At 40.1% G+C, this 25555-nt stretch overlaps 1 protein-coding gene across 2 annotated transcripts in view; it reads right to left on the bottom strand.

The window, feature by feature from the left end:
* ATR (ATR serine/threonine kinase) overlaps positions 1-19886 on the bottom strand; it is a 123287-nt gene extending 103401 nt beyond the window's left edge. The window contains exons 1-8 of one of the 2 annotated variants that reach the window (XM_025377065.1): positions 19706-19886; positions 9810-9901; positions 8092-8232; positions 4234-5111; positions 3239-3417; positions 2563-2754; positions 1566-1756; positions 944-1096 (exon numbers count right to left, since the gene is read on the bottom strand). In XM_025377065.1, the coding sequence (XP_025232850.1) occupies positions 944-1096; positions 1566-1756; positions 2563-2754; positions 3239-3417; positions 4234-5111; positions 8092-8232; positions 9810-9901; positions 19706-19764 (1885 nt within the window). In that variant the 5' untranslated portion in view covers positions 19765-19886. The remainder of the gene's footprint in view (positions 1-943; positions 1097-1565; positions 1757-2562; positions 2755-3238; positions 3418-4233; positions 5112-8091; positions 8233-9809; positions 9902-19705) is intronic. The other variant, XM_025377066.1, reaches the window with a different exon arrangement.
* Positions 19887-25555: the final 5669 nt, after the last annotated feature.

Below are 25555 nucleotides of genomic sequence, written 5' to 3'. Positions count from 1 at the left end.
AAGGGCTATGTTTTTATTTCTTTTTTCTTTTTTTTGATACAGAGTCTCACTCTGTTGCCCAGGCTGGAGTGCAGTGGCGCAATCTTGGCTCACTGAAACCTCTGCCTCCTGGATTCAAGAGATTCTTGCATCTCAGCCTCCGTAGTAGCTAGGACTACAGGCACAAGCCACCATGCCTGGCTAATTTTTGTATTTTTAGAAGAGATGAGGTTTTGCCATGTTGGCCAGGCTGGGCTCAAGCTCCTGACCTCAAGTGATCCACATGCCTTGGCCTCCCAAAGTGCTGGGATTACAGGTGTGAGCCACCGTGCCTGGCCTAATGTTTTTATTTCTTAAACTGAGAAGTTGGTATAAGAATTTTTGGTACATTGTTCTTCTTTTTAAAATATTTCTCAAATACTTCCTAATTTTATTAAATGAAGATAATGACATGTAAGGATACATTGCAAAGGTTTTACAAAAAGAAAGGAAATGGGATATGTGGGGCAGGATTTTATGTGTTACTTTTTATATATCTAACCCCTTTCTGAATTATTAAAAATATAACTGCTCTTTTAAATTATTGAAAAAAATTTAAATAAGTCTTAGAAGTCCTATATAGAGGTGAGTTAAAACAAACCACACAAAGCCGGGCATGGTGGCTCACGCCTGTAATCCTAGCACTTTAGAAGGCTGAGGCAAGTGGATCACTTGAGGTCAGGAGTTCAAGACCAGCCTGGCCAACATGGTGAAACCCCACCTCTACTAAAAATACAAAAATTATCTGGGTGTGGTGGTGCACACCTGTAATCCCAGCTACTCAGGAGGCTGAGGTAGGAAAATTTGCAGAAAGCCAAGATTGCGCCACTGCACTCCAGCATGGACGACAGAGTAAGACTGTGTCTCAAAAATAAATAAATAAATAAAACAAACCACACACAAACATATTCTTGTGAGCACTTACAATAGCTATCTGAAATCCTATGGCTTAATGTTAGAAGATTAGTGGCAAATGTGGTCAACTTTAAACAGCCATCATCAGAATGGGAATAAATCCATGGAAGTGAGAGCATTCCACATAAATCTTCCAGGATATGATCTTCAAATGAACTGTTTACTACAGAAGCACAAAATAAGTCATTAATTATAACTTTTCCTTAATCATATCTCTTTTAAACAAAAATAAAGACATTTGAAATACCAAATACTGTTATAATGATCATTCGATAAGAAGAAAATTCTTAACACAGAGATCCATAAATGATGGTCTGAGGTCTGTGAACCCAAAGAAATTAAATGTGACTTTATAAAAACATGTATCTATGCCTTTTTTAAAGAAGAACCACAGCATTCCTCAAACTCCCAAATCAAAAAACTTTAAAGTTATAAATAATTTCTATTGACTAAAGAATCAAAATATTACGCACATAAACTGGCAACTCAGAAATTGACAAATTTAATAGAACTGAAATCAAGAACAAACTTCTGGGTATTCCATGCACTTAGGCTTCAGGCCAAAAAGAAAGCGTATTTCTATACTGATTATCTTTAAAGGTTATTCTGATCTATTGCTTATTTGTACTCACCTTGCATATAAATCAAAGCATCATAAATTTTCACCACCTTATCAATGGTTGCCTCCAGGTCTGGTTTCTGAACAGTTTCTAACAAACTTCTACAGCTCTTAAGCACTTTTGTGTAAAAATCCAATGACATCCAAGTTATCACTACAGAAGGTTTCTTCTTGGATTTGTGTTGACAGTCCTTGAAAGTAGGGCTGCAGTAAGTACATTTTATTAAAGACATTGGAATTAAGACGAATTTTGTTATAGTCAAACGTAAAATTGTAGTAAAGCCAAAAGAAATTGTGAGTACAAAATTTATAACAATTTAAATATGCAAATCAAGTAATCATTATTTTAAATTTAATCTATTTATGTCAGCTTAAATCACCCTTAGGATTTGGGAACTAAAATTACTTTGGGAGGCTGACGTGGGAGGATCACTTGAGCCCAGGAGTTTGAGAACAGCCAGGACAATACAGGGAAACCCATCTCTACAAAAAAATTTTTTTTAAATTAGGGTATGGCGGCATATGCCTATAGTCCCAGCTACTTTGGAGGCTCACTTGAGCCCCGTACGGAGATCAAGGCTGTAGTGAGCCATGATCATGCCACCGTACACCAGCCTGGGAGACAAAGCGAGACCCTATCTCCAAAAGCCAAACACTGGGTTTTTGAGTTGTACACAAATGTGTTCTGGTACTTTCTAACCATGCGTCCCCAAGAAAGTCAGTTTTGGCTTCAGATAAAAAAAAGCCTCAGTTTCTCTGAGTGTCAATTTCTAATTTTTAAAGTGGGCATAACAGCATTTACCTTAGAGGACTACTGTAAATATTAACTAAGATATATACAGTGCTTAGCACTGTGCCTAGCATTTGACTCAATAGAAAATAAATTTCTTAACTACTTCAGTGAAAAGTTTGTGTTCTAAGGTCACATGATTCAAGTGAATAATGAGTAAACAGTAAATCCAAGTCCATTACAGGAAACCCAACCCCAAGAAACAAGAAGTTTGTTTTACCAGTTCATGTTTTGATGAGAACAATGAACAGTACACAGAGCAGTCAGTTGTAAGACAACAGCGATTCCTTCTAACATCTCAATAACAGGATTCTTTAGGCCACTGTATTCAAGGGAAATCTGAAGGGATTCAGCTTTCTGTTTCAGTGCACTCCATAATACGCTCTTTTGGTTCATGTTCACATGTTTAATTCTATAATTATGAATACAGTAGAAAGATATTCTTATGCAATATAAATTTGGTTAAAACATGAAACATATTTAGAATAAAACATACTATGTAATATCAACTATTGAAATTCATATTAAGATTTAAAACAATTAAAACAATGTTCAGAACTAACTGAAATATAGCAATTATTTAGCTACTTTATAAAAATTGTTAACATTTTAAAAATTGCTAATAGATGCACAGTCTCAAAGATTTTTCACCTATTAAAAAGTTAAATTAGATAAGCATGTAAAAACATGCAAACTAACTATATTTAACCATGAAATGTTTTATACTACTGACAGTCTACAAGAATTATTAAAATATTTTAAGCACTCCCTTGGCTACATTTAGAGAGATGTTCTTTGTGTATTTAAATCAAAGCACTTAACTAATAAGTTGAATTTCAAAAGTGAACAAAGTTTTATTTAATGGCTAAATACAAACTGAATGAAGGTCATCATACTCCTCAGTCTGTTTTGGTGCTCTTTTAGAAGGGTTTAGAGATGAGCTGAGACGACGCCTTTTGGGTGATATTCCATCACTATTACTGCTGAGGTTTTCCTGTTGAGTTTGGCATTGAATCTCCTCAATGATTTCCATACTTTCCATTTTCAAAGCTGCATAAAGTGGGCCCAACAAGTACTGAGAAAATAAAAAATAATTTCCAGAAATATTCCTTAGAAAATATATTTATATTATTCATAGGTAGCAAGAATGTATTAGATGTTAGTCAGATGTTTTCTAGTGAAACTACTTTTAGAGTCTCATAAAGCAAAACAAACATCTAAATTGATCTATATTATTTAAGTCTATATATAGACTATGGTTCTATAGTCTCAGAAGGTTTAAGACAAATCCTTCTCTCTACATCCTGTTTTTCCTCTTGCCAAAATGCTATAAATTTTAATTCCCTTATAAAAAATGTTGTAAGGGAATTACCAACATTTTTCATGTAACAAATCCAGCAAGATTAATAAATTAAAATATTTAATCAAGTTACTGCATCTCTGATGATTTTATTGTATTTCCTGACTCCCACAGTCCAAACAGAAAAAAGCACATAATTTGGCATGATTATCATTCATAGGTTTTCTAAAAGTGATTGATTATAACTTGTCAGACACAAAATCTATTTGAGTGATCAAAGCTTCTGCAATTAAGTTGATAACTGCCCCCTTTTAATTAATAATGCAACAAATACATTTACACATCACAGATTCTACTTAGAAACATTCTACTCCATTGGCAGTTCATTACCAACTTAAACAACAAATCCTTCTGAAATCAAAGTAAAAGTCCATAATAGTGAGCCAGACTACACTATGAAAATCATTATGTTCCAAATATAAATTACTATTAAAGATATTCCATTTCCTTATTATTACATTTTGCACATATGTATACAATTAAATGATGAACAAAATACATACTTAAGAAGTAATCTGAAAAATTACTTACCTCTGCATCTACCTGAATTCCAAGCACATCCAAAAGAGCTTTACAAATATTTGTCACATAGACCTTCCTGACTTGTAAAGCAGATTCATACCCAGCTGGCACAAATTTAAGAAAATACTGCAGTAAATGGCACAAAGCTGCTTTTAGCAAATCAGACTTAAGCCGCATGAGCACACCATCTTCAAACATGACACAGAGTTTTTCCAGCAGCATATTTAAATAAACAGGTTCAATATTTCTATAAGCTTCTGCTTCAAAGGGAAATAGTGTCTTTATCAGCTTTGATAATGGCTCTTCATAGAGTTTCAATTGGTCAGTATCCATTTCTACAAGGTGTTTTAATAATTCCAAAAATGAGCTGAAAAAAGTGCTAGCTGGTTGTGCTGGTAGTCCTCCAAGCTGAAAAAGTTCAGTTAAAAAGCTAATTGCTAGTGATTTAATTTTTGGACTACCATACTCTAGCAGTACACAACCTATCTGCCAAAGTAAGAGTTCTTGCCTTCTAAAAAACACAATTGCAATAATACGAGTAAGAACCGTTAATAAAGTGACTTCAATAAATTCTAAATTTTGCATACTTATCAACCGCAAAGGAGCTGATTGTAAATATCCCATGTGTTCATCTAATTGACTTAAAAATCGGCTAATGACCACTGGCCATTCCACAGCATGACCCATCACATTTCTTCTATGGAGGTAAACCAAGTCTTCAAAAAGTTGTAATAATTCTTTCGTGAGTACCCCAAAAATAGCAGGACTCTTGCTTTTAAAAAGAAATAATAATGAACAGATGACTTCACAGATTTTCTTGTGTAACAAATGACAGGAGGGAGTTGCTGCAATCCGCAGAAGTCTTGTTATGATCCAATTACTGAATTCTTTGAAATAAACAAAAAAGATATTAAATAAACAAGTATATCTGAAGTGCTAATTCATTTGCTAAATCCTTGACGATTGACTTTTAAAGAATAAACTTCACTAACAAAAGAGTGTAAAACATTCCTTTCACAGTGGAAACATAATAGTTTAGAACACAGGCCTACCCAGTTTTGTTGCATGTTGCAGATGCTGCATTTGTCACAAATTGAAGGTTGTGGTAACTCTGCATCAAGCAAGTATATCAGTGCCATTTTTCCAACAGCATGTGGTCACTTCATGTCTCTGTATCCCATTTTGGTAATTCTCACAATATTTCAAACATTTTCATTATTATCATATCTGTTATGGTGATCTGTGATCAGTGATGTTTGATGTTGCTATTGGAATTGTTTGGAGCTGTCATGAACCACATCAATATAAGGTGGCAAACTTAATAGATAAATGTATGTGTTCTGACTGCCCCACCGACCAGCAGTTCCCCATCTCTCTCCCTCTCCTTGTGTCTCCCTATTCCCTGAGACACAGTATTGAAATTAGGTCAATTAATAACCCTTATAATGGCCTCTAAGTGTTCAAATGAAAGAGTCGCACATCTCTCACTTCAAATCAAAAGCTAGAAATGATTAAGCCTACTGAGGAAGGCATGTTGAAAGCCAAGACAGGTTGAAAGCTAGGCCTCTTTCACCAAACAACCAACCTGTTCAAGAAAAAGTTTTTGGACGAAATTAAAAATGCTACTCCACTGAACACACCATTGATGAGAAAGTGAAGCAGCCTTATTGCTGGTATGGAGAAAGTTTTCATAGTCTGAATAGAAGATCAAATCATTAAAAGGTGAGGAAATTTCCAGTAGGAAAAAAAGAAGATCAAACCAGCCACAACATTCCCTTAAGCCAAAGCCTAATCCAGAGAAAGGCCCTCAACACCAAGGCAAGACCCTCCACCAGCACAAATATTACAACTTGCTGAAGGATCATATAATCGTTAGCATTTTTTAGCAATAAAGTATTTTTAATTGTTTTTTAGACATAATGCTATTCCACACTTAATATACAATGTAAACATAACATATATGCACTGGGAAACCAAAAAATTCACATGACTTACTTCATTGCAATATTCACTTTATTGTGGTGGTCTGGAACTGAACCCACAATATTTCTGAGGTATGCCTGTACCAACTTTGGAGTCAAAAAGACAAGGCCCTAGCTTTCCACTTACTAATTGTATAAACTTTTCATTTCTCTGAATCTTTGTAATTTCATGTATGAAAGGAGAATAATGCTATCTATGTTATGGGTTACTGTGAGGACCAAATAAGACAATGTACATGAAACAGCACAGTTCCAAAGTAAAATAAATGTTCAATAAAGGGTAGCTATTGTCATTCCTTCAACTAAAATTTGAGTGGTGACTCTGTCTCAGGTCACAAGAATAAATCAGTCATAGTCCTGTCCTCATGAATCGCACAGTACAGTTTGAGCTTTTTGACTGCAACAAAGAAATAACATTTTATATCATGACCCAGTACATATACATGCATTTTATTTAAATATTTAAAATAAAAGGTTCATGAAATAGTACTTATTCTTATTACATACAATGTACTCTAATATTTTCTTCTTTTTTTCTTGAGACAGGTTCTCACTCTGTCACCCAGGCTGGAGTACAGCAGCACAGTCTTAGCTCACTGCAATCTCTGCCTCCCAGGCTAAAGCAATTTGTGTGCCTCAGCCTTCCGAGTAGCTGGTACCACAGGCATGTGCCACCACGTTCAGCTAATGTTTTTGTTTTGTTTTGGCTTGGTTTGGTTTTGGTAGAGACAGGGTTTCGCCATGTAGACTAGGCTGGTCTCGAACCCCCAAAGTGTTGGGATTACAGGCGTGAGCCACCACGCCCAGCCGATATTTGCTAGTTTATTTCATCTTGTTTTAAATGCTGGTAATTGCCTAATGTCATAACCCACTAGTGGGTTATGATTTGTAGTTTAAAAACTACTGTAGGAAAGAATATAGACAAACCAATGATTAGAATACAGTTTAATAGCCTCTACGATAGATGAAATGCAGAACACTTAGTACTAAGAGAGAATAAAGGAGTAACTAAGCCAGTTCTAAGCAGTTAGAAGTAGTGCTCAGAAAAAAACTTCTTGGAGGACATGCTATCAAAGTTGAGTTAAAGTTCGAGTAAAAAATTTTTACATACTTTATCCACTATACAAAAAAAAAAAATGTTTATTTTGCATCTCTTTATGAAGACACCAATGAAGGGACAAAAGTAGTAGGTGCAATAAGGAATAAGCCTAGAGAAAAGCTTCAATATACAGAAGAGCAGTCAGCAAACTTTTTTTAAAGGACCAGATAGTATTATTTTTTGGCTTGAGTGCCCAAGTTGCCTCTGTAGTAGTCACAGACAATAAGTAAAAGAATGAGCATGGCTGTGTTCTAATAAAACTTTGCTTACAAAAAAATGAAGCCAGGCACAGTAGCATGTACCTATAATCCCAGGTATGCAGGAAGCTGAGGCAGGAGGATCCCTTGAGTCTAGCAGTTCAAGACCAGCCTGGGCAATATAGCGAGACCCTGTCCCATTTAAAAAAAAAAAAAAAAAAAAAAGGGGAAACAAAACAAAACACAAAAACTTAGGTCACAAAAACAGGCAGCCACACTGTGGACTAAAGCTTGCCAATCTCTGATCTAGAAGAAAGAGATTACCAAAAACAGAAAACAGAAAACTATGCCAAAGTGTTCAATGGCAAATAAACAAATTTGATTATTTCTAAGTACCTAGTACACAATACTAAAAAGAAAACAATAAGGATATGTGAAGGAAAAATAACCATTACCATTTTGCTCCTTCAATTTATAGCGAAGCTGACCCAAAAAAGTGTAATTCTGTACATGTAATATTTCACAAGAGCAGTAAAAGGAGGATTTCATAAAACAGATGGCAAGTGAATGCACGAATAACAGCACTTACCAATACAACTGCCTTTGGCCTCATGGCTTCCATTCACATTTACAAACATAAGTGGGGAGGATTTCATGATATGCTGGATGAAATCAAGCAACATTACGGAGGTTGGCTGAGAGTCAGTTTTCTTTACAAGTTCTACAGCAACTAAAACAATAAGATTCATTTTAAAGAGTCATGACAAATTAAACAATGGTCCTTTTGTTAAGAAACCAAACTGTGGGCTGGGCAAGGTGCCTCACGCCTGCAATCCCTGCACTTTGGGAAGCTAAAGTGGGAGGATCACCTGAGCCCAGGAACTCAAGACCAGCCTGGATAAGATGTCAAGATCCCATCTTTACAAACAAAATTTTTCTTAAAATTAGCTGGGAGTGGTAGTGTGTACCTACAGTCCCAGCTACTTGGGGGGCTGAGGCAGGAGGAATCCCTTGAGCCCGGAAGTTCAAGGCGGTAGTGAGCTATGATCACACTATTGCACTCCAGCCTGGAACAAAGCAAGACTCTGTCTCTTAAAATTAAAAAAAAAGTGGGGGGAGGGGAACCAGACTTTGGTGACCAGAATTATATCCAGCGCAGTTAATTTTGGTATTTTTAGTAGAGACAGGGTTTCGTCATGTTGGCCAGGCTGGTCTCAAACTCTTGACCTTAGGTGATCCACCCGTCTCAGTCTCCCATAGTGCTGGGATTACAGGCGTGAGTCACCGTGCCCAGCCAACGCTAGTCTTACCTAATTTTAAATGTTTAAAAATCACATGCATTCCTCCACCATACATCCATTTATCAAACATGTACTTCAGGAATAACATGTCAGGCAGTGCTAAAATCTAAGGATTAAAAACAAAAGTTCTCACAATCTGATGGGGAGTCAAACAAATAAACTAATAATTACAATACAATATGGTAACTGCACTAATCCAGAATAAGGAGAAACAGGTATCTGGGAAGACACTGTGAAGGAAATGATTCCTAGATGAGGAGTTGGTCAGAGAGGGGAAGGGCAAGTAGTCTAAACAGAGGGAATACGAATACGATACAAAAACACATCTTGCAAGTATTAAGCAGTCCTTTATTATTTTTCAGTAACCCATCATTTTTACTGGTTGAAAAAGAAAGGCTTAATGGCTAGTCTAAGTCATAAAATCTATGCCAAATTTGGAATTCAAATTATAAACCCTGAGCCTAATGCCATTTTATATTATCCCTTCCATGCAATTTCAACAGATATGACAAATGTGACACCATTTTGCCAGGTAGGTAATATTCTGTCTATCAGATTGGCACGAACAGGCAATAATTGATTCAGTAACTCACATAATCCTATAATCTCCTACAGGCACAGGCATGAACTTACTTACAGAGTAACTTAATTAAAAGAGGTTTTTTTGGGTGGCATTTGCTATTAGTCTACCACTGGCATAAGAGCTAACCAAAATAGGGTCCATGTGATTGGTACTAGCCAAATATTTTTACGTATAATATCCAATATCAAAGAACTCATAGCAAGCAGCAGAAAATCTAGATAACAAATAGGAAGAGAGAATTATTTTAAAAGCCTAATCGTAACAAGTAGTAAGCAATATTAACAAACAACTTGCTTGAAAATAGTAACTATCATAAATACTCTATATCTAAAACTACATGGAGAAAATGCTACTATAATGTATACATGGAAAAGAAAACAGTCCAATTTATAAAGTTTATATAAGAAATAATTGGTTTCTTACCAACATTTACATCTGTAAGTATCCGGTCAATGAACTGACAAAGAATTTGTCTTGGTTTCTGTACAACTGCATTATATTCCTCTGGTGTGGCACTAAAATACAAATTAAAAGCTTTTAATTCTTAAAGTGACTCAGTTTCATTTGCAAAAAAAAATTCTCTAAAGTACAACTTATCAAATGTGTTTAGCATCAATGTTGATATCCACAGTATTCTGTTTAAAAATTGAAAAGAAAATCTGAATGTTACCAACCTACAAGAAAAAAAAATATGCTAAGTAATGGTAAAGAGATCCAATCAGCAAAGCCTAGACCTGAATATGGTGGCCACTAGCTACAAGTAACTACTAAGCACTTGAAATGTGATTAGTACAAATTGAAATGTGCTATTAATGGCAGTGGCAGCCCAGTTGGAGCGGCCACTGCCATGATGCCCGCTGCAATAAGGAAGGTGGGGCTGGGGCTGCTCGCTCCCTGGAGCCAGTGGGCAGAAGCCCCGCCCCGTTCTGAGTTGCAAGAGAGGTGGAAGCTCCAGCCATCCGGGGCGCAGCTGCAGCCATCCAACCATGGCTGCAAACCCAGGCATCCCTGCTCTCTCCAGGGCCGGGAAGGCCCCCTGCCCTCACAGACTTGGAAGTGCCTGCTCCCGCCGCCTGGCCTCTCCCCGCTCCCGGCGCCCACACCAATTTCGGAGCAAAGTTGTGGCGGAGGCCAGGTGTTGTCACGACCAGGCCGGGTGTGCAAGTGCTCAGGACGCCACTGACACAACAGCCCCCTGCTGCCTCAGCACCCTCTGGACTTCGGGCGCCTACGGGCAGGCCAAGCGGTGGGCTGAGGGCAGCTCAGTATGGGCCTGTAGGCGCCCCTCGGCACGAACAGCCTGGGTGTAGTGGGCGGCAGGTTGATGGCAGCAGGAAGTAGACAGGCTCCTGGGTGGAAAAGGGTGGGCCCCCAGTGAAGACCCACCTTTAAGCTAGGAAGGGCTTGAAGCCTGGGGGCCTGGCTGCCAGTCACATGGACCACAGTGAGAACTTATGGTGCTTTTTCCAGGCCCACCCATGACTGCCCATGGACCAATCAGCATTCACTTCCTCCCTTCTGAAGCACATAAAAACTAAATTTTTGGTGGAACTCTAATACCCTTTTCCACAGTGGCTGTACCATTGTACACTCCCACCTGCAGTGCACAAGGGTTCCAATTTCTCCACATCCTCACCAACACACGTTATTTTCTGGGTGTTTTTAAAATTTTTTTTCCCCTTTTGACGACAGGGTCTAACTCTGTTGCCCAGTTTACAGTGCAGTAGTGTAACCATAACTCACTGCAACCTCAACCTCCTGACCTCAAGAGATCCTCCCATCTCAGCCTCCTGAGTAGCTGGGACCATAGGTGCATGTCACCACACCCAGCTAATTTTTTGTATTTTTTGTACAGACAGGGTTTCACCACTTGGCCCAGGCTGTTCTCAATCTCCTTGGCTCAAGCGATCTGCCTGCCTTGACCTCCCAAAGTGCTGGGTGCCACTATGCCTCCCAAAGTGCATGAGTCACCATGCCCAACTGTGTTTTCTTGTGGGTTTCTTTTGCTTGTTTGTTTTGAGATGGAGTCTTGCTCTGTCACTAAGCTGGAGTGCAGTGGTGTGATTTCAGCTCACTGCAACCTCCATCTCCTGGGTTCAAGCAATTCTCCTGCCTCAGCCACTCAAGTAGTTGGTACTACAGGCACGCACCACCATGCCTGGCTAATTTTTTGTATTTTAGTAGATATGGGGTTTTACCTTGTTGGCCAGGATGATCTATCTCATCTCAATCTCCTGACCTCGTGATCAGTCTGCCTCAGCCTCCCAAAGTGCCGGGATTACAGGTGTGAGCCAACGCGCCCGGCCCCAACTGTTTTTTTATTAATAGCTATCATAATTGGTGTGAAACAGTATCTTGTGGTTTTGATTTGCATCTCCCTAATGATTAGTAATTGTGAGCGTCTTCTCATGTGCTTATTTGTCCATTTGTATATCATCTTTGGAGAAATGTCTATTCAAGTTCTTTTTCTATTTTTCATCAGGTTATATTTGTTGTTGAGCTGTAGGAGTTCTTAATATATTCTAGATATTAAACTCCTTATCAGACATATGATTTGCAAATATTTTCTCCAATTCCATGGGTTGCCTTTTCACTCTGTTGATACTGCCCTTTGATGCACAGTTTTTAATTTTGATGAATTTCAATTTATCTCCTTTTTTATTTTGCTGCCTGTGCTTTGTGTCATCAAAGAAATCATTGCCTGTGCTTTGTGTCATCAAAGAAATCATTGCCAAAATCCAATGTCATAATGCTTTCCCTCTATGTTTCCTTCTTTTTTTTTTTTTTGAGACAGAGTTTTGCTCTTGTTGCCCAGGCTGGAGTGCAATGGCACGATCTCGGCTGACTGCAACCTCCACCTCCTCGGTTCAAGCAATTCTCTTGCCTCATCCTCCTGAGTAGCTGGGATTACAAGCATGTGCCACCACGTCTGGCTAATTTTGTATATTTTTAGTAGAGATGGGGATTCTCCATGTTGGTCAGGCTGGTCTGGAACTCCTGGTCTCAGGTGATCCACCCGTCTCGGCCTCCCAAAGTGCTGGGATTACAGGTGTGAGCCACCACACCCGGCCCCCTCTATGTTCCCTTCTAAGTGTTTCACAGTTTTATTTCTTATGTTTAAGTATTTGATCCATTTTGAGTTCACTTTTAGCAAGTACCATGTACACCCAAAGCAGGGAATGATTAACTCTACCTAGAGGATTCACAAGGTTGTGTGTCAGTGATTAGCAAAGTCCATCACTTCTGACAAAACAACTTAGCGTATAGTAAGACAGACGGTTACTTATAAATAATAGTATATATTTTATATATGTCACAATTTATTTCTATATAGCACTGTAAAATGTTCATACATCTTCCCCACTTATTATCTCAAATAGTGGTAAAAGAAAAAGTGATTTTTTTTTTTTCTTTTTCTGAGACAGAGTCTCGCTCTGTCGGCCAGGCTGGAGTGCATGATCTTGGCTCACTGCAACCTCCGCCTCCCAGGCTCAAGCAATTCTCCTGCCTCAGCCTCCCAAGTAGCTGGGATTACAGGCGTGTGCCACCACACCCAGCTAATTTTTGTATTTTTAGTGGAGGCGGGGTTTCACCATGTTGGCCAGGCTGGCTTAAACTCCTGACCTCAGGTAATCCGCCAGCCTCAGCCTCCCAAAGTGCTGGGATTACAGGCATGAACCACCGCGCCTGGCCTTTTTTTTTTTTCTTTTGAGATGGTGTCTCACTCGGTCACCCAGGCTGGAGCACAGTGGCACGATCTCGGCTCACTGCAACCTCCGCCTCACGGGTTCAAGTGATTCTCCTGCCTCAGCCTCCCGAGTAGCTGGGACTACAAGCACGTGCCACCACGTCTGGCTAATTTTTTGTATTTTTAGTAGAGATAAGGTTTCACTGCGTTAGCAAGGATGGTTTCAATCTACTGACCTCATGATCCATCCGCCTCGGCCTCCCAAAGTGCTGGGATTACAGGCGTGAGCCACCCTGATTTTTTTTTATTATTTAAACCACAAAGTCCAATCCTAATTGATTACATGTAGGACCAATGGCATTTACAGCTAATAAATGCCATAAAAGAACTGATCCTGGTCAGGCATGGTAGCTCATGCCTATAATCCCAGTGCTTTGGGAGTCCAAGTTGCACAGACTGCTTGAGCTCAGGAGTTTGAGACCAGCCTGAGAAACATGGTGAAACCCTGTCTCTACAAAAGAAATAGAAAAATGAGCAGGTATAGAGGCACACACCTGTAGTCCCAGCTACTCAGGAGGCTGAGGTGGGAGGATCACTTGAGCCTGGAAGGTGGAGGCTACAGTAAACCGAGATTGTGTCACTGCACTCCAGCCTGGGTGACAGAGCCAGACCCCTGTCTCAAAAAAATAGAAAAAAAAAAAAAAGAACTCATCCCTGGTCCTGGTACATAGTAGACATTTAAAAAAAAAAAAAAAAAAAAAAACTGTTCAATGAATGAATGGTTCGTAAGAACCTTCTTGAATTTTGTGGTTTCTTCATTCCTAATGTATAGCCCTCTGGACCTGTGGAGTATTTACCTATTCCCTGCCACTAGACTATAAGCTCCTACGGGTGGCAGACTGTGCTTTATTTTTCTCTGTATCTCCTGAAGTGCCATTAGACCGTAAGCTCTTACAGGAGAGAGAATGCATTTTATTTCTTTTTGCCTCCGCTACATCACCTAGAACTTGCTTAACAGAAAAACTTACTGAAATTAACAAATGTTTTTAAGTAATACAAACTGTAGACACAAAGAATCAAAGGGCTAGGTGTGTTGGCTCATGCCTGTAATCACAGCACTTTGGGAGGCCAAGACGGACAGATCATGAGGTCAGGAGTTCCAGATCAGGCTGCCCAACGTGGTGAAACCCTTTCTCTACTAAAAGATACAAAAATTAGCTGGGCGTGGTGGCAGGCGCCTGTAATCCTAGTTACATGGGAGGCTGTGGCACTGAGGCAGGAGAATCGCTGGGACCTGGAGGCAGAGGTTGCAGTGAGCCGAGATCGCACCACTGCACTCCAGCCTGGATGACAGAGTGAGACTTCATCCCCCAAAAAAAAAAAAAAAAAAAATGCAAGTTTGTATATGCTACTAAATAAAGTCCTTAAAAAAAAAGAAGAATCAAAGAACAAGTAGTTACATTTGCATATGAAAGCAAAACAACTTAGTGCTATATATCTTATTTAAATCAGCACTGGCCAATAGAAATATAATGTAAGCCACAATTCTGTATTTTCTGGTAGCCACATTAAGAAAAGAGATAGGCAAAAAAAAAAAACAACAAAATTGATCCTAACAATGTATCTGAAATATTAGTTGAATGTGTAATCAATATAAAAATTATTCATGAGATCTTTTACATTCTTTTTTCTGGTACTAAGTCTTTGAAACCCACTGTGTATCTTATACTTACAGCACATCTCAATTTAGACTAGCCACATGTGAGGTGGTCAATGGCCACATTTGGCTAGTGGCTACCGTAGTATAGGACATCACAAATTTAACAAAAAATTCAAAATCTGTAATTACAAGGTAACATGAATTGTTTTAGACAAAGTCAGGAGACACTGTGACAAGCCAAGGGTAATTTCACAAGTATCATTTAAAAATGTAAACAAAGAGGAACATGGGAAGAGGAGCCAGGATTGTGGGTAGTGGTCAGAATTTCTTACAAAGTTTCATTTTGTAAAGATTATGTACTCATGTATTATTTGTGTAATTTTTAAAAATGAGTTTTAGAAAAAAAGTAAATAGATTACCATTCATTAGATATACTAACAGAAGAAAGAAACTTGGCCAGGCGTGGTGGCTTATGTCTGTAATTCCAGCACTCTGGGAGGCTGAGGTGGGTGGATCGCTTGAGCCCAGAAGTTTGAGATCAGCCTGGGCAACATGGTGAAACCCCATCTACAAAAAATACAAAAATTAGCCAGGCAGGGTGGTGCATACCTGTAGTCCCAGCTACTTGGGAGGCTGAGGTGCTAGGATCGCTTGACTCCGGGAGGCAGAAGTTGCAGTGAGGTAAGTTCACACTATTGAACTCTAGTCTGAGCAACAGGTGAGCCAGTTTCAAAAAAAAAAAGAAAAAAGAAAGAAAACTCACAGGAGTGAGCATTTCTTATTCTGTGACTTCTAGACTTCTACCCTGGAACTGAGCTAAGAAGGTGTAACTTTTCAAAAGTATACTATAAAATTTGAGTATTAATGTAAGTATTATATAAAGCTTAAGCACCTCCTCTGAGGTAAGCATCAAATACCAGGATAACCAAGATAGAATGCACCTACCCTAAAATAATTTGCAGATTAAAGGACAAACAAGAAGTAATTATGGTTAAGAACTGATAGGCCCAAGAAAGAACACAAGAGAGACACTCCGTCCTGAGCAGGGCCCTATCAGTCAGGGCTTCCTTAAGGAGGTGATACAAAACTGAATCCCTAAGGGACAAGGCAGGTAAAATAAGGGTAAGAGAGGGGGTAGTCTAAGCACTAGAAACTGTAAGAGGCTCTATATGGCTAAAGCCTTTAGAGATGCAGCTGAAGAGGGAAGATAAGGTCAAATCTCAAAGGACTGGCTAAGGAGTTTGGATTTTACACTGAAGGCAATGTGTAAGCACTGAAGGACTTTAAGGGAGTAAAAATTAAGCAAGTTTTAAAAAACATGAACTCAATTGTTATTTCCCTGTTTAAAAGATTTCAATGGTTTCCCATTATACAATAAAATCTCACTCCTTTTTCTGCCTCTAAGGTGCTGAAGGATGTGGCCCTTGCCTACCCCTCCCTGTTTAACTCATACCACTCCCCTCTTTGCACCCTGTGCTCCAGCCTTCTTAATATTCTTTTAAAAGTAGGCTCATTCAGGCTCCGCATGGTGGCTTACGCCAGTAATCCCAGCACTTCCAGGAGGCTGAGACGGGTGGATCACTTGAGGTCAGGGTTGGAGACAACCTGTGCAACATGGTAAAACTCCATCTTCACTAACAATACAAAAATTAGCTGGGTGGTGCAAGCCTGTAGTCTCAGCTACAGGAAAGGGAGGCTGAGACAGGAAAATCGCTTGAACCTGGGAGGCAGAGGTTGCAGTGAGCAGAGATCACGCCACTGGAGAGGGCGAGACTCTGTCTCAAAAAAAAAAAAAAAAAAAAGCAGGCTCATTCCCACTTACGGGCCTTTGTACTTCCTATTTAATCTCAGATTCACATGACTAGCTTCTTTACACCATCCAAATCTCTAGTGGCTAATGCTGCTGCTCCTCAGAAGCTCATCCATATCCCACTGTTCCATTTAACATTTTAATAGCAACTATCACATTTGAAAATGTCTTACAACTGCAGGAAAATCAGAGAAGGTGATTCTGAATGACATCTAAATGAAACCATCCAGTGTTCAGATAGAAGGAACAGCCAACGATTAAAGGCAGGAACAGCCTTGATGTCCTGGAGAAACAAGGTCAGTATCACTAAAGTAAGCAAAAGAGGGACAGAAGGTGATGAGGTCAGAGGCAGGCTGAGACAGATTATGTAGGACCTTAGAGGCCTGGTAAGGGGTTTGGATTTTATACTGATTTTAAGTGTGCTGGAAAGTCAAAGGATGGTTTTGTGCAGGAGAAACTTACAATATGACTAATAGATGAAAAATCACTTTACTGAGTGGAAAATCTATTGTAAGTAGGTAAAAGTAGAAATGGAGAGATCAACTAAGTTTACTGTAATACTTTAGGTAAAAAATTATGGTGGTAGCAGTGGAGACAGTGAAAAGTGTTAGATTCTAGATGTATCTTAAACATATGGTTGTCAGAACTAACTTATGGATTATTAAGGGACAAGGGGAAAAAACCAAGGATGACTCCTAGGCTTTTGGTTGGTATATTTACAGTAACATGGGAGAAGGAACAAATTCAAGGGCAGTAAATCAGGCGTTCTGCTTTGCATGTTAATTTTCACTTCCCAGTGTGTATGTTGAGTAAGCGACCTAATATATATCTCTGATCTAGAAATATAAATTTGTGAGTTATCAGCATATGGATGACATTTAAAGTAATGAGATTAGGTAAGATTACTTGGGAAGAGAGCACAGATTAAAAGAGGGCCAAGGACATAGTCTGAAAGCACATGGGAGAACAGTCAAGAATGACTTCTAGATTTCTGTTTTGGAGAAATAAGTGAATATGGTGCCATTTACTGAGATAGCTCTACTTCAATGAATAAGAGAAAAAAAAATTTTTTTTAATTTAAAAAAAGAAAGCTTATGAAGGTTAGGACATGTGGAGAATTTGTATTGGATATGCTGAATCTTAACTACACATAGGACACTCAGTGAAACTGCCAGTATACAGTAAATATACAATTCTATAGGAGACATGATTTGGAAAAACATATTAGGAGTCATCAAATAGCAGATTATGGTTGAAGGCAGGAAAGTGGAAAGGTCATTTGGCAAGACTATGCAGAGCAGAGTGCTAACAGCAAAAAAACAATAGGACAAAATTTATCTGAGGGACTGAGGAAGAGCAGCCCATAAATTAGAACACTAGTATCTCATTTTTTTTCAGTAGTCTAATTGCCACAGTCAATTAAAGGAAAACATTTTGGAAGAAAAGGCCTTGATAGCTTGAATCTGAAACCTAGCTCTGGTATCTGCTAGCTGTGCCTTTGGTTCTTCAACTTCTCTGACCCTTTTTCTTAAACAGTGGTAACACTTATTCCATTCTATGTCATGGACATACTATGAAAATGGATCAGCTTTTTTGATTCAAGTAGTTTTAATGAAAAAGCCATGACAATTAAAAACTATTAGACAACTCTCTATGGGTCAGTTTTTCTATTCTTTCTCTTGGAATAGCTACAAATAAATGAAAGGTAACATAAGCTCTACTGATGAACATACTATATATAATCCAAGAACCAATTATTTTTATTAACAGGACTCAAGGAGGAAGACGCAAGAGGGAAGAGAAGTATTAACCAGCTAATTCTACTTTAAAGCAAAGTGGGAAAAACATACTGAGCTTCACAGTGAGCCTGAAAGATGAAATTTGTAAACCACCTTCCTACAATGATCACTTTTCTTCATCTTCTTTTAGAGATGTAGAAATTATTTTGTAAACTAAACACGAAGTATATTTGCCGCAGATAAAAAGTGGAAAAAATTCATACACTCAAAAATAGTGACGCAGTTAGGACAAGAATGATCCCTTCATTTATCCTCTTATTCATATATTGAAACTAGATTATTTGGATGGTCAACCAGTGGAAATGAACACAACTGCGCTGCAAAAAGAAAGAGAAGTAGCTATCCCATTGGCTTAATGTCAGCTTTGACTTTGTGTGGGAAGTTTTCAAACAGTTTAAGAAACTGGGAAGCAGTTGTTCCAACTGATAATTTAACTGCAGTAGCACCACGAGCTCATTTATTTCTTGTTCACAGGTTAGAATTAAACAAAACAAAACAAGCCCTACCGAGTCTTTAGGCCTGGTTCAGGGAAGCCTGCCTGTGTATTGAAGGGGTGTGGCAGCCATCAACCCCTCTCCCTCCTTCTTTTGGTAAGATACTGGTTTTCACGAGGTTTACAGACAACAAGCATTTGCAAACCAAATATTAAATCGTCTCCAAATTTTGGCAACACTCTGTGCACGCTGAGATTTTGTGGACCCTGAGGTCTCTCTCTCCAATTTCTGACTAAAACAACGGATCGGGAACTGGACGATCAATACGAAGGAGGTCACATCTTCAGTACGTACTGTGACTTCAATTCAAAGAAAAAAATTGCCTGTTCCAGCAAGTGATGTCACTTGCAGAAAATAAGCAGCGGTGATTTTCTTCCAAGGACAGTTTGGGGACAAAATGTAAGGCTAAAAACCAATTCCTCCACGAGTGATCACGAAGAACAGAAACTGATGGGTCAAGTCCCTCGTCTAAGGAAAAAGATTTTCGAGAAGGAAATGAGTGTAGAAAAGTGACCAGAAAGCGATTATCAGGCACTCTTCCCTCCAGCTGCAGGAAGCAAACTCTCGGGTCGGGGCTAATTCTCGGGTCGGGGCTAACACCCACGGGCTGCTGCGGTAAACCAGGGCCAGCAGACGCCTCTCTCCCCTACCGACCGGCTTCCCGCAGGTTTGTGGCGACCGCCCCATGTCCTATCAACTGGCACTCTGAGGGAGAAGCGCCCAAATCAGCCACGGAGCATCTCCACAAGGGCCGCAGCATGGACTTAGGGGATGCCAGCCATGGCGCTGCAGGGGAGGGGAGAGCATGTGAAACCCCAGCCGGGACCGGAGGAGGAGGATGCAGGACCCAGGCTGGGCCTACCCCTACCTGCCGAGCTCCCGCAAGGCGGGGATCATGGAAGCCAGCTCCACACCATGTTCCCCCATGCTGGGGCTGCGCGGCACTCTTCAACCACGCCGACTCGGGTTCCCGGTGTCTCCAAAGCTACCGCTGCCGGAAGAGCGCGGCGCCCGACGGAGCCTTGCGGAAGCCAAAACTCCTCCCGGAAGCCGCTACTGGCCCCGTTTGCCAGGCGCTGCGTATTTTCTGCTTAGGACCCGGGGGAAGCCGGGAAGCCGTTAGCGGGCGGGGCAAGCGGGCTGGCGCGCGTCGGTCGAATTTCCCGGGTAGCGTCAGCCTTCGTTCTCAGCACCCAGCGAGCAATGTTCGTGAAGCTTTCGTTTTGAGCGGCCAGACTCTACTGTTCTCAAGCCTGGGAGGCACAGCGAAGCAACATCCCCGGATCGGGGGAGAATAGGGCTTGAGGGCCGCCAGCCCAGACTCTCGCTTCACAAATGTGAGAACGATGACAGCGAGTAAAGGCCAAGAGTAGACTCCAGGTTTCCCCAGAGTAACGCTCTCACATTTTAAAAGTTCCTCAGTTTCCCACCGCTCTTGTCCCTCTTTCTGAGAGATACAGGCCAAAAGGTGGGCTCTCCCTATTTTTTTCCTTCTAAGCATTCTTTTTCAACTTGAAGTCACTCTTAGGTTTCCTTGAGGACCCTACCAACCTTTAATATTTAAAAATGGGGTTGGTTTATATTTGTGTCTCATCAAATCAGCAGCAGTACTATGTGTGGAAATGCCACCATTACGGGCATCCACAACCTGTGATTTAATTTTTAAAGTAAAGCAATGGATTTTGGTAATACACATTTTCTAGCTCAATTTATTGGAAAGATGATCACTATAAGAGATTGTTGACATGTCGAAGTTAGGTAGTTAATCACTCAAAGTCATGCAGTATGTTTACATTTGTTCTTTGGTACATGAGGATAGTTAACTGATACAGTATCTTTTTAAAAAGTGATGTAATGACAGCCAAATATGCTCTTGCCTCAAGAACTTTCCATTTGCTGTACTCTGCCTTGAACGCCATTCTGTCATTGCCCCTTTTCCTTCATGTGTTTGCCAAAATAACACCAAAGAGCTTCATATAGACTAACATATATACACACTCTCTCTCGCCCTCTTTTTTTTTTTTTGTTAGAGACATTGTCTTACTCTGTTGTCCAGGTTCTAATGCAATGAATGTTGCAATCATAGCTTGCTGCAGCCTAAACCTCCCAGGCTCAAGCGATTCTCTCACTTCAGCCTGGGCTCAATTGATCCTCCTGCCTCAGCTTCCTGAGTAGCTGGGACTACAAACATGCCACAACGCCTGGCTAATTATTTTTTGTAGAGACAAGGTCTTGCTATGTTGCCCAGGCTGGTCTCAAACTCTTGGCCTCATGCGATCCTCCCACTCGGCCTCGGCCTCCCAAAGTACTAGGATTAGAGGTGAGAGCCACCACACCCGGACATACTATGTTATTGTTTCTCTTCGGTTACAATGTAAGCTCCTGGAGAGCAAGGTCTTGTCTATTTTGTTAACTATCGATACCCAGGACCTAAAACAGTGCCTGGCACATAGGTGGTATTCAGTAAACATTTGTTGAATGAATCACTGAATGTTTTAGTAGAAAGGACATGGGATTGGGAGTTACAGTCCCTACACAAGTTCTCATTCCATCTGCTAGAAACTGTATGTCCTCAGTAAAGTTACGTAATCTCTTAGTACTTCCATTTTTTCATCTGTAAAATGGGATTAATAATGTCTACCTCACAAGACTACAGCAAAGATTAAATAAGAGGTGGTAAAGTCATAAAGTGGCATATAATTTCTTAGTTAAAATGAATGAATTATACCACATTTGCCAACGATGAATCCTGAAAACTATGTTGATTGAAAAAGCAAATTCAAAGATATACAAAACAGTGTCATATCATTTATATATAATCTTAAAACCACAATACAATGCTTTGTGTTTGTTATGTATACAAATATGTATGATAAAAGTATGAAAACATGGTTGGCAGAGATAGATATCAACTCCAGGATAGTTGCACCTGTGGAAGGGAGAGAAGGGAATGAAATGATGAAGCTTCAACATATCACTAAGGGTTTTCTTTTGGTAGAATTTAAATTAATTATTATTGAATCAAAATTTAGTGTTATATTTGGGTGGATGTTATATTACTATTGGTATCTGCATAGCTAGGATATTCCAACATGTATTTTAAAAAAATAGCTCCTTCCTGTCTTGCAAGATGGTGGGGGAAAAAGTTGAGAAGCTAGATACCAAGGAGAAGAAACCTGAAGCCAAGAAGGCTGATGCTAGTGGCAAGGTTAAAAAGGGTAACCTCAACTGGGTGTGGTGGCTCACACCTGTAATCCCAGCACTTTGGGAGGCTGAGGCAGGCAGATCACCTGAGGTTAGGAATTTGAGACCACCCTGGCTAACATAGTGAAACTTCGTTTCTACCAAAAATACAAAAAATTAGTTGGGTGTGATGGTGGGCGCCTGTAATCACAGCTATTCGGAAGGCTGAGGCAGGAGAATCACTTGAACCCAGAGGCGGAGGTTGCAGTGAGCTGAGATCGCACCATTGCACTCCAGCTTGGGCAACAAGAGCGAAACTCCGTCTCAAAAAAAAAAAAAAAGGTAACCTCAAAGCTAAAAAGCCAAAGAAAGGGAAGCCCCACTGCAGCCGAAATCCTGTTCTCATCAGAGGACTTGGCAGATATTCCCAGTCTGCTATGTCAAAAAGTCCAGGTACGAGAGGAAGTACTCAGCTACTAAATCCAGAATTGAAAAGAAAAAGAAGAAAGTCCAGAATTGAAAAAGGAAAAGTTTCTTGCCATTGCTACAAACCCAGTTGGTGGCAACAAGAATGGTGATACTTTTTGTGAAGTAAACTTCAGAAAACGCCTAGATCCTTCAAAGAGGTACCTCGAAAGCTGTTGTTGAACCACAGGAAAAACAAACAGAAACACCTCAGCACAGAGAAAACTGCAAACTAGCTTCTCTCCTGGGATCATTCTGCTCATGCTCACTGGGCACCACAGAGGCAAGAGGCTGGTTTTAGTGGAGCAGCTAAGGAGTGGCTTATTAATTGTGACTGGACCTCTGGTCCTTATTCAGGTTCTGTGGAGAATACACCAGAGGTCATCACAAAATTGAAATCAGCAATGTGAAAATTCCAAAACATCTTACCAATGCTTGCCTCAAGAAGATGGTGCTACAGAAGCCCAAATACTGGCAAAGTGACATGGTCAACACAGAAAGAGAGTAATAGAAGATTACAGAGCAATGGAAGGTTGATCAGAAAGCTGTGGACTCGTGGCCAGGCGTGCTAGCTCACGCCTGTTACCCCAGCACTTTGGGAGGCTGAGGCAGGTGGATCACTTGAGGTCAGGAGTTCGACCAGCCTGCCAACATGGTGAAACCCCATCTCTACTAAAAATACAAAAATTAGCCTGGCGTGGTGGCGGGCACCTGTAATCCCAGCTGCTGGGGAGGCTGGGGCAGGAGAACCACTTGATCCTAGGAAGCAGAGTTTGCAGTGAGTGGAGATCGCACCACTGCACTCCAGCCTGGGTGACAGAGCAAGACTCCGTCTCAAAAAAAAAAAAAAAAAAAAAAATTAGAAAGTTGTGGACTTGTAAATGTTATCAAAAATCAAAGCTATTCCTCAGCTCCAGGGCTACTTGCAATCTGTGTTTGTCCTGGTGAATGGAGTTTATCCTAGCAAACTGGTGTTCTAAATTTCTTACCAAGAACCTAATTAAATAACTGATGCATTTAAAAACTAAAATAAGTGTACTTTTAAACTTAAATAGCACATCTGAAAAATAGTTTAAAAATACCAAATTTTAGCTATTTTTAGAACATAGGAAGAAAGATTGTAAAAATTAGATTGCTATCTGGAAGGCAATAGCTGAATAGCATGGTAGTTCTAAAAAGCAGTATAAACCTGCAAACCTTATAAATAGTAGAGCCTTGGGAATCCCATTTAATTCAAAAAGTCATTTTGTGCAAGATATTGGGTTAGGTACTTCTGTGGCAGATACAAAGATGAGGAAGATGAAGTTAATTTCAGCCGGGCATGGTGGCTCACACCTATAGTCCCAGCTACTTGGGAGGCTGAGGTAGGAGGATGGCTTGAGCCAAGGAAACCAGGGTTGCAGTAAGCCACGATCTCGCCACTACATTCCAGCCTGAGCAACAGAGCCAAATCCTGTCTCAGGAAAAAAAAAAAGTTAATTTCAGGTAATGCACAATTTGTGGATACAGAAAGGATGTAATGAGAACATAGACAAGAGCAAAGCGAAATCCAGTGAATGCTAGGAGAGGGATATAAACAGTATGTATTGGAAAAATAGAGGACACAATCTACTCCAGTGGAAAGAAGAGGTGGATCAGGAAGGAGCTCAAGGAGAAGGTGTCACCATATCTGAGATTGGACTTAAAGGATGAGGAGGAATTCAAGAGACAAAAATTGGGGAGAAGGAATATATTCTAACTAGAGGCAGCAGTATGAGCAAAAAGCATAATGAGGGAGGGACACGGTCCCCTTCGGCTAGTATGAGGGAACATTTAGAGTAGTCTGAAACATTTGTACAGACTTCAGTAAGTAGTGGAGAGGCTCTGGGAGATTTTATATAAAGAGTGATGGTCAAAGCTACACTTGAATCTGGCAGGAGGGTGTAGGACAGAATAAAAGGAGAGTAGCAGGTCATTTAGAGAAATCAAACATCTGTAGCAGTATTTTAACAAATGAGTGTTGATTCAAGAAGTCAGCATTCCAAGTAGACATCCTCCCTCTAGTAACTCATGTATTATCCAGGCTGGTTCCATTTCTACACCTTCTACTCAGCCCTAAACCTACATATACTATACTCTCTGTCCTGTTTGCCCTCCCACCCCTTAAGTGCCTCTCACCAGAGTCACCCATGACTTTCATATGTCTGTTGACCAGTTCTTGAATTTGACCTTTTAGCAGCATTTGACAATACAGACCAGCAGTCCCCAACCTTTGTGGCACCAAGGACCAGTTTTGTGGAAGATAGTTTTTCCATGGACAGGGAGGTGGAGGGATGTTTTCGGGATGATTCAAACACATTACATTTATTTTGCACTTTTTATTATTACATTGTAATATATAATAACTCACCATAATGTAGAATCAGTGGGAGCCCTGAGTTTTTCTGCAACTAGATGGTCCCATCTGGGGTAATGGGAGACAATGAGAGATCGTCAGGCATTAGATTATCATAAAGAGCGTGCAACCTACATCTGTCGCATGTGCAGTTCACAATAGGGTTTGCACTTCTATGAGAATGTAATGCCTTGCTGGTCTGACAGGAGGCTGAGCTCAGGCGGTAATGTCAGTGATGGGGAGCTGCTGTGAATAGAGATGAAGCTTCACTTGCTTGCCCTCCACTCACCTCCTGCTGCGTGGTCCAGTTCCTAACAGGCTACTGGCCAGTACTGTGGCCCAGGGGTTGGAGACCCCTAATGTAGACCACTCCTGCTTTCTTGGAAAGCTTTCTTTGGACTCCATGACTCTTTCTTAACAACACTTCTTTGCCATTCCCTTTACTGTTGGTATTCCTCAGGATTCTGACTTAGGTTCTTTTCTCTTTTTTATTATTTCATTCACACTCAAGGCTTCAGTTAACTTTCCGTCTGCTGTTCACTCCAAAATTCATTGCTCTTCCCTTATCTCTCTCCAACATTTATATTTCCTATGTCTATCTCCCTACTGAATATTTTCCCTTCTGCATTTCCCAGGCACTTTATTTTGTTTAACTTTTTGTTATGGGGACTTTCAAATAGATATAAAAGTAGACAA

This window comes from Theropithecus gelada, chromosome 2 (assembly GCF_003255815.1).
Source record: "Theropithecus gelada isolate Dixy chromosome 2, Tgel_1.0, whole genome shotgun sequence".
NCBI lineage: Eukaryota > Metazoa > Chordata > Mammalia > Primates > Cercopithecidae > Theropithecus > Theropithecus gelada.
The sequence above is the reverse complement of the archived record's forward strand: the minus strand, read 5'-3'. Positions and strand labels throughout refer to the sequence as shown.